The sequence below is a fragment of the Sinocyclocheilus anshuiensis genome, unplaced genomic scaffold (genome assembly GCF_001515605.1).
Source record: "Sinocyclocheilus anshuiensis isolate Anshui unplaced genomic scaffold, SAMN03320099.WGS_v1.1 scaffold311, whole genome shotgun sequence".
In the NCBI taxonomy this organism is placed as follows: Eukaryota; Metazoa; Chordata; class Actinopteri; order Cypriniformes; family Cyprinidae; genus Sinocyclocheilus; species Sinocyclocheilus anshuiensis.
In genome coordinates, this window is record NW_015549606.1 from 1,759,746 (window position 1) to 1,769,565 (window position 9,820).

The 9,820-nt window shown below is 38.6% G+C and overlaps 1 protein-coding gene across 1 annotated transcript in view; it reads right to left on the bottom strand.

The window, feature by feature from the left end:
* Positions 1 to 6,276: 6,276 nt before the first annotated feature.
* The window catches only part of LOC107659003 (VWFA and cache domain-containing protein 1-like), an 89,495-nt gene continuing 85,951 nt past the window's right edge, over positions 6,277 to 9,820 (bottom strand). The window contains exons 25-26 of the mRNA XM_016447766.1: positions 9,255 to 9,356; positions 6,277 to 6,783 (exon numbers count right to left, since the gene is read on the bottom strand). Of these exons, the coding sequence (XP_016303252.1) occupies positions 6,536 to 6,783; positions 9,255 to 9,356 (350 nt within the window). The 3' untranslated portion in view covers positions 6,277 to 6,535. The remainder of the gene's footprint in view (positions 6,784 to 9,254; positions 9,357 to 9,820) is intronic.

The window sequence follows — 9,820 nt, forward strand, 5'->3', positions numbered from 1 at the left end:
CTTGTGACTGTCCGATTGACTGCCAAGTAAATTCACTGTCAAGGTCCAGAAAAGTATGAAAGACATCGTAAGTATAGCCAATCTGCCATCAGAGGTTCAACCGCAATGTTATGAAGCGACGAGAATACTTTGTACGCGAAGAAAACAAAAATAATGACTTTATTCAACAATTCGTCTCCTCTGGTGTATTTACTCTTTGATTTGAATGAAAACAGCGCATCCGTGCAGCGTGGCTGACACAGAAGAGCGTACGCTGCTTGTGTTCAGAGGATATTCTCCAAAATGGCGCTAAGGTGATGCGGAGAGACACAGAGGAGACGAATTGTTGAATAAAGTCGTTATTTTTGTTTTCTTCGAGTACAAAAATATTCTCGTCGCTTCATAACGTTACTGGAAGCTTTTAGGGGTTTGGAACAACAAGGGGGTAAGTTTATTAATGACAAAATTTTCATTTTGGGGTGGAGTAACCCTTTAATCCAGTTTGAACGAATCGATCGATTGATTTTAGTTCGTTTTAATAAATAGCTTTTTATTATAACATTTCATTTTTTCAGTCGTAAATAGAATTGTTAAATGCAAATCACATATAAGTTATAAATGATTATTGTTTGTTTTGCAGTGTAAATCATAGGTGAAACAAACTGAACTGAACATGAAATTACAATAAACCGTTATTAATCAAATTAAAAGTAAAAATATGCTTACATATGGCCTATTGCAGGGTTCCTCAATTAGTTTTCGCCGAGGGCCGAATTCTGCCAACAATACCAAGCCAAGGGCCACTGACCTATATATATACTGTATATATATATATAATTGTTATTATTATTACAATTATTATATTATTGTTGCTTTTGTTAAAATAATCACAAGATGGTCACAAGATGAACATTCAGATTTTTCCCCCAGTAGTCTGTTTTATTCAAATATTTTTGCATTTAGATACAGAAGAACTTTGCCTGTTGAATATTAAAAACAAATGAACAAACAAAAAATCTGGATCTCCATGTCTGTCATGCAAATCAACTGTTCCTGCTCATTCCCAGACTGGATCTCTTCTCTCCACTTTCCCTAATTGCAGATTCAATTATTAGATTTGTCAGTATTAATATTTTTATGCTTAGATTTTTTTGGGGGGATCAAACTGTAACATCGTGTGTCCCAACCAGACACGACGCGATAAAAAGTATCTTTTTCATGTAGTTTTTGTCCTAACCACCTGCGACACGTGACAATAAGTGACATGGGATTCTATTTTAGGAACGTTTTTTATTTTCTGTAACGTCGCGGCAGGAACAACATACAAAATATGACAGTGATAATCTCAGGTAATGATTATGTGCTTTATTCAATGTTAAAAGTGTCTAATGTGAGTTTGAATATTATTTTGCGTTATCTTTATAGCCATAGCGAAAGCAACAATAGATAGGCCTATTTTACCTCAGATCTTGAAAAAAAATTAAAGCAAACTTGTACGGTAAAACTGTGAACTCACTGCGAACCAACACGTGTATTTCATAAAGATATCAGTCATTCACTCAAAACTGTTCAGTCCATTCACATTTGAATAATTTATTTTCTGTGTCCACTTTTCTTTTCTACACACTCGCCGTGTTTTTGCTGTCACATCGAATCTACACAGGATGCGACAAAGCATTGCAAATCATTTGAACGTTGTGTCAGTACAGTCAGCAGTTTATTGTCCGGGATTTGTTGTGTTGCGTCGCATCCAAGACAGCATCACTGATTATAACGAGTTCTATTGTATTTTATTGTCGCACCGTGCCGCTCGTGTAGACATGATGTAAGTTAATGTAGCTTTCTGATGCTGTGTTTAAATTTTCATGCCACATTATTTGAAATTAGCGCTGGCCAAACTTTTTTCCTCTCACGGGCCGGATGTGGCCCGCGGGCCGCCTATTGAGGAACCCTGGCCTATTGGAACATTTTCAGAGCACGTACCATGCTGGGTGACTACATGTGATGGCGTTTTTAACGTCAGGACGCAAAGTATAGATGAATCATTTTTGAACCGGTTCTTTGAAATAAACTGTTCAAAGAACCGATTCCCAAAAATTAAGCTGTCTCTCCCATGGCCCCAATTTAAACAGAAGTGCTCCACTTTTCTGCCAACCCCACCGTGTGCTCACACCTCGTGTTCAGGTTAAAATTATCCACCAAGGATCAGCCTTAACGACCTTGTATGCAAATCACAGGCAGCGGCAGCACGCGAGAGGAATTCCCAGCATAGGGTTAGCGCTCGCGCTAACGCCAATTCCGTCCGTGTATTGACTTCAGTAAATCAGTTTTGGTGAATACAAACTACATGATTATTTTTCATGAGTCCAACATCCCTTCGCGCAAGAGACGTGATCAGTAAGGGAAGTCGTCTTTCACTATTGTAATGTTGTTAAATAGAGAAAAACATTTTATATTTAAAGCTGCAGTCCGTAAGTTTTGCCTCTTTGTCGCCATCTCTGTTTGAAAACCTGCAATTGCAGCTGTGTGCAGCATTATCTTCCCTGCGTGGGTTGTGCAGCGGCTCGGCTCCAGCGCGGATGAATCTAATGTTTTGAGGAGTATGTGTGGCTGTCAGTCACCGCACCGGTGTGGATATTTACTGTACTTCGCAATCACAGATTCTAGCGTACGTCTTGGAATATATGACCCAAATAAGCATTTTTACCGGATATTGCCATCTGAACAAGTAAGTAACAAGTTTGCCACATTTGTTCTGACCAACTGAGGAAAAAAGCATTGCCATAAATCTCGCTACCAATGGTGATTTAATCTAAAGATCGGTTACCAATAAAAAGGTGTCAAGTACCAAAAGCAGCCCATATTAAATCTATAAGCGGTCTTTAATTGAAAAATACGCATTTTCATGCATACTATATATGTGTGTGTGTGTGTATATACACAGCGGTGACAGCAGCAGCAATCCACCTGTCACTCAAGTGGCCACGCCCTTAATTATGCAGAACTTTTAAGGCTTAATATAATTTAAACGGTAAGTTATAAAAAAATTCACCCCCCCACAGTTGTCATGAAGGGCAAAATTAGCTATATAGACCAAAACCACTTTTTGTACCAGGCTGTAAACACATTTTTTTCTGCTGTAAAATTGGGCATTTTAACATGGGGAGTCTATGGGACTGACTCCCTTTTGGAGCCAGCCTCTAGCGGCCAGTCGATGAATTGCAGTTTTAGTCACTTCCGTGTTGGTTTCACGAGAGAGACTGGAAGGTTGCCGCTTGGTGTGTGACCGCGACAAAAAAAATAAATTAATTAAAAATTAAATGTAGGTCAGTAATGGGCTTATGATGTCATAATGGAGTAGGCTCATATTTTAATCCTGCCCCACAAATCCAAAAAAAGTTTTGCTTCATGGACCTTTTTCACATTTCCGGGTTTCTCAGCAGCGGAAGTCGTCATAGTTGGGTTAACTTGAAGAGCAGTGACGATTGAGACTATTTTTGCGACGTTTTGCGTTGGGTGGGGGGCCAACTTCACGGAGGTTGTTTTCACGACTTTCAATAAAAGGAAAAAATTGAGAGACTGATAACGGCAGTCAGAAGAGAGAACGATGTCAAATTTACCATCCCTCCCATAGACGCTGCATTAGAAACACCCTTGCATTAGCGTCAACTGTTTTTTTTTGTCATTTGATGCAAAGGTGATATAATACAAAGAATAGTGTTATAAATGTACATACATTTAAAAAAAAAAAATACAAATATGATATTAAAGATAAGGATAACTTTTGAGGATTTACGATGCTGATGACCGTTAAACGCGTTATCACAGTCTTGTGAAAAGGGTCCATTTACACTGACAACCTATGCAATGATATTAAAAAAAAAAAAAAAAAAAAAAAAAGGAGTCACCATATCAACCTGATGTGAAATCTTGTTTGCGGTTTATAATGGATATACTTAAAAGAAATGTACCATAGAGACATAATGGCGCGCTTTCATGCAATTAAATGGCAGAGAATGTTGTAATGTTGATAATTAATATAACTGAGTACTAATATTTAGAAGACACTGGGGCTAGTGGTCACACAGGGAAGGTAACACATGGGATATTTCTCTAATTATAAGGTCAAGTCAAGTTACACACAAAGTTAGTTTGAAACAAACTCAAAACTTTTTAATTTTGCTAAAAAGCCTTTAATAGACAGATTTCCCCATACACCATAATGTGCAAAAATCAGTGTGTTTAATCAAGTCTATCTTATTACTTTGGCAATAAAATTGGAAATGTTTAGTGGCCAAGACTTCAAGGCATGTGCCTACACAGAAATTGATTTATTCAGTATCCCCACCCAGAAAAATAATCACTGGAGTAAAAAGTGTGACAACTAGCCCACAATCCTCTGGGGGTGGTTGAATTATGAGCTGACTATGAGTATTGAAATGACTTGTTCCGTAAAACATTTTAATGAATATGACATCTTTTTATATGATGCTAAATGCATGCATAAACACAAACACCAAATTCTGTGCAATTATCGCTTATGTTGGAATCACAGCAGATCCCATAATGACCAGACTGATCACAGTCACATTCAAAGTGGAACAATTTATCACATTCACCCTGTAGTAGATCTGAATATCAACTTTAAAGTGTTGTATGACCAACATAAGAATGATAGCTGCACACTGACTGAACTTTAAGCGCATAAAATATGATTCATAGATGTGATTCAGCAGTCTCTAAGGTATACTTGCTTAAAACTGTCACTGTAACAGATTGAGGCTGAAATTTCACAGTGACATGCCTGGACAGAACTAATGTACCAGACTTCTATATCATAATGTGTGAAAATTGTGTTTTGATCATGTAAAGGCACAATATGTAATTTTTCGCCACTAGAGGGCGCATATTCAAAATAAACAAAGAAACAAAGGCGTAGTTTGATGACTCCGTGACTGAGTGTGGAATCATGGGAGTTGTCGTCTTCATCCCCACAGCCGATGCAATCCGATGGGACTCGGGCAGAAATCATGTTCATGGATGAGCTAATGATTTATTAACGTAGTAGAATGAAGCAGGGTGAGGTGGAAAGCCGTCGAAGCGAAACGAGGCCGCTGAACGAGTGTGACACACGGCTCGAAAGCAGCGGAGCTTTTATTATGCCACAGTCAACCGCTTCCGCTCCTTCCGGTCGTGGGTATGTGGGCTAAAGCAGCGCTGTTTTATCATACTAGATATGTTTGAAAGTTCTGTTATAATGCTACTCTGTGCGGTCATCACCGGTCTTCTAAGATCAATTGACTTGACTTAAAATCAAACAATTCATTAGTCCCCCCCCCCATAAATTTCAATGCAACTTAAAAGCATATGCAGAAAATTCAATAAACACTGACAAAATGAAACACTTCTGACGAGGATAAAAAGTTTTTTGTAGTGTATGACACATTTATAGCTATTTTGTTAATCTTTAGATGTATATACATGGTATATCATTTCATTCTGAAACAATAGACACAATCCCTCTAAAATCATAGGAGCACAATGTCTACATATCAGTAGACAAGCAGTTGAGTAAAAGTGCACATGGGTTTAGAAGGATCTGAAAAATATCATGGCATTCCATCAATACTGACTAATGACTCAAAAAAAACAACATTATTGGAGATGATCCATCTGCGCCATTACACACCACATTCACACACAATTACGTACACAAGCACACTCTGTTTCTCTCTCTCGTACACTAAATGTAAAATAATCGGGCAGACAGAAATACAACGACAGCTTATACACATACTGAGCACAGTCTGTCTCCCAGGCTTCTTTAAAATATTGAAAATTTCCTGCACTGGGTTTGTGGCCCAGAACACCTTGGTCACATTGCACAGTGTCTTGAGATTCACCATCATCTAACACCGCCGAAAAAAACCAAACAAAACAAAGCAGAGAGCGACAGCTCCTCAGAATACGCCACATTTTCACATCTCCTTGATGTGCAGCGCAGGCATTTGTGTCTATTGTTCCTTGAAATGTTTTGTTTACTCTCCACACAAGAAATTCTCAAGGCGTGAGTATGAATCAAATGTGCCATGAATCGAATCCTTCAAGGCTGCTTCGCAGTCTAGTCAAAGAGAAAACCTGGGCCGGGTCCTAAAAAGGGCTTTATAGGCCTAATAGAAAGCTGACAAATTCAGTCAGTCAGTCACTTTCATTTTTTCCATTCATGATCTCCATCTCCACTCCTGTTAAATAAATAGTAGAAAAATAATCCTTTCATCTTCATTGTTTCTTGAAAAAAAAAAACATAAGGAGCTTTGTATCGTATGCACCTGCCAAATCCACTCCCTAATGACCTCTACAGAGGTCAAATGTTCGCCCCCCATGGTCAACAAGCACAAAACACCTCTGACCGCCTCAGCAGATGCCCAGGGAAAGTTGGGAGTTAAGGTTCTCTCCTCGTTTTTGCAGGATGCAGGGCCTGAATGGTGGTGGATGAAGTTAGCAGTGGCATCAAAGGCAGGGTTGGCGGATGGTTTGGGGTCACGGGTGGGCAGGATCAGCACTCGGCATCCACGCTGTGCACGGTGACGGCGGCCTGGAGATGATGCGTGTGCAAGTGCAGGGGGTGGTGCATGTGGGGGTGCCGATAGGGGTGGAACTTGTGGCTGAGAAGAGCAGCTGTCTGTGGAGGTGTGTCCAGGTCGAGGTCCTCATCGTGATTGCCCACATCAACGCCTGCAGAGAGAGGATCGTTGTTGCAGGGCGGGTTCTCGCTGTCCTCCTGAGGGCTCATGGTGCTGTAACCTACATATAAATAGACAAAGAATCACAATCAATATTTTTTCGGAAGCTACAGTATAAAATTGACTGAATCTAAAATGTTCTACAAGTGTAGCTAACAGCTTTTTGTATCTCTAAAACAATGGCTGAAAGGAAATTTTCAACTGAGAATGGACATTTAAATCTAGTTATGTCTCTGTGTCATTTTGTAGATACTGCTGATGGAAACTTGTTAAAAACATGATAATTTAAGTTGCTCATTAAACTAATCATCTTAACGAATCCTAATCCATTCTAATCTCACACTCCTCACATAAAACATTCTCATTTTGTACTGATCTGACAGACTCATGATAGCGTAACGTGACATGACACCAAGTAGTAAGATATATATATATTCATTTAATTGATCAAAATACAATAAAAACAGTAATATTGTGAAATGTTATGACAATTTAATATAACTGTTTCTATTTTAACACAATTTAAAATGTACTTTATTACTGTGATGGCAAAGCAGAATTTTCTGCAGCCATTAATCCAGTCTTCAGTGTCAAATGATCCTTCAAAAACCATTCTAATATGATGATTTAGTATTCAAGAAACATTTTTATATCACAGGTGAAAAAAAAAGTCATCAAAATTCAGTCTTTACTGTCAGTTTAGATCGATTTAATGCATCCTTGCCAAATAAAGTATTCATTTCTTTAAGAAAAATAATCTTACTGCCCACAAACGTTTTAACAGCAGTGTTCAGAAACCTAATAAAAAATAATATATAAATATATTGAAAATAATACAGATCAGGGATACAAATAAAAATGTTTTAATCAGTGCAATCCAAAATTATCATTATAAACAGCTATTTGTTATAAATGTATTCATACAGTAGCAGTAATGATTGTAATAATTATAAAGTTGTGGTGCAGAGGAATGGTAATAGTGCAAAGTAGTGTTCATGTTATTATCAGTTTGTCTCAGTGCAATAGATTTGCATTGAGGACCAATGCCTTGATGCCTACTTCCTACAATGCCTATTATTATACAAACAGTTTTAAACATACAGACTTTATACTGAGAGACTACATTGAATATTTCTACTTTCAAATTTTGAATGCGTCAAACTGGAGAGAGAGGGAAAAAAACATATAATGTGATTTTGTTACATCAATGTTACATCATCTGAAACATACACCTTCCTTTATACATAAATTTAAACTTAAAATCCTGACGTTGAAAGAAGAAGCTGATGTCAATGTTATTTGTTATCTACCCAAATCCACTTTCCCCTGTCAAACTGCCAATGTTCCTGTTTAGACAACAATACAAAAGACACATGAAGTAGCTGAAGAGAATAATAGATTAGACAGTTACTGGCAACTAAACTTATATGGTGGGAGGGGAGCTAACAGTGCATACAAAAAACAAACTGTTGGAAACTTAATATAATAACAGTCACAGCACATCCTGAATTAAATTAAGAGTACAAAGAGCACAAAAAAGGTCTTGTCCTGCTGTCAGGTGGCCAAATGTCCAGCCACATGTGACATTTGAAACGGGATCAGAGGTGAAAAGAAAGGTCAAAAACCTCTTATGATCCTGACTTTGATCAATGTTTGCATGAGCAGTCTCAGAGCAGATCTGGAACCAGCTTTGAAACACTGCAGTGAGAGTGAAAGAGCTGGGATACTGATTCTGGATCAGGATCTATCCCTAAACATATCAAAGAGCCAAGCAAGCAAACAAGTACTAAAAAGCATCTCAGTTCCTGGCAGAAAACACATTTCTGTTTAGAGAAATTCTTTAAACCTCGATCTGAAGCGAATACTCGTATACATCTACGTTGCTCCTGGCAAAAACTCTCTGTGTTGGTGGAGCGGTAATGAGTCAGAGCGCACAGGAAAAGGCTTCGGAGCTGTTCTCCTGCATACGCACGCTCAAAAGCCAAATCGATATTGCTTTAAAACGACCCCTTAATCTGGATGACTGAGCAGCCAGTGGGAGGCGACCTTTAACCATGCCAAATAAAAATACAGGGAAGAAACTTTTGTACTTGGTCTTTGCCATCTCTAACTGTTCTCGCATCTCTCAATCCACCCACTTTGCTGGCTTTCTTCCTCCAGGTCTCTCATTGCACCTCTCCTTGTGGAATAGGGCTGCCCTTTCTCCTCTTGCTGGTTACACAATGATCTCCAGAAAGCCTCGTCCCTGAGGGGCGGCAGATTTAGCATGCACTGTAGACTCCATGTAACCCAAGCCTGGAGCCGCCAATGAAATAGAGGCGGAACACAAGCATACACTGAGCTCCCGGGGAAGGCTTTGCTTTATTTCAATAATAAAACTCTCAATATATTCTTAGGTGAGAAATTTGATGGTCACGCCTTTGAATTTTTCTTTGACCCTTGTTTCAAAAGGATCTTTTCAGACCTACTAATATCGTTTTTCCTTTAGACTTTGAGGAAGGAGTGCACATACACAGACATACGCACTCTTACCATGGTCACTTTCTGTCCCTGACCGGCCCCAATATCTCCGCCGTCGTTCTGGACTGTGTGTGTGCCTCTCAATAACAGCAGCAATGAATCGAGTGTTACTAACTGCAGAGAGAGTGAGAAACAGAGCCAAATGGTCATATAACAATAACACACTCGGGTCGCCAGCTGGTCAGCATGGTGTAAGAATACAGGAAATTTAAAAGGCAATAACACACTTGTAGATACTTCTCATATAAAAGGTTATACTGGGGATGAACTCGTGCATAAATATGACACAAAACATAATCAAAATTTCCTGAAAAAAGTCCTGAAAGTTGACAAAGAGAACCCGATCAAACAAATGAGATGAAAATATATACTTTGTCATTTATTTATTTATTCAGGAAAATGATCCAATATTACATATCTGTGAGCAGCAAAAGTATGTGAATCTCTAGGATTAGCTGTTAATTTGAAGGTGAAATTAGAGTCCATCTGTTCAGAGGTGTTTTTAATCAGTGAGATGACTATCAGGTGTCAGTGTGTGCCCTGTTTTATTTAAAGAACAGGGATCTATCAAAGTTTGG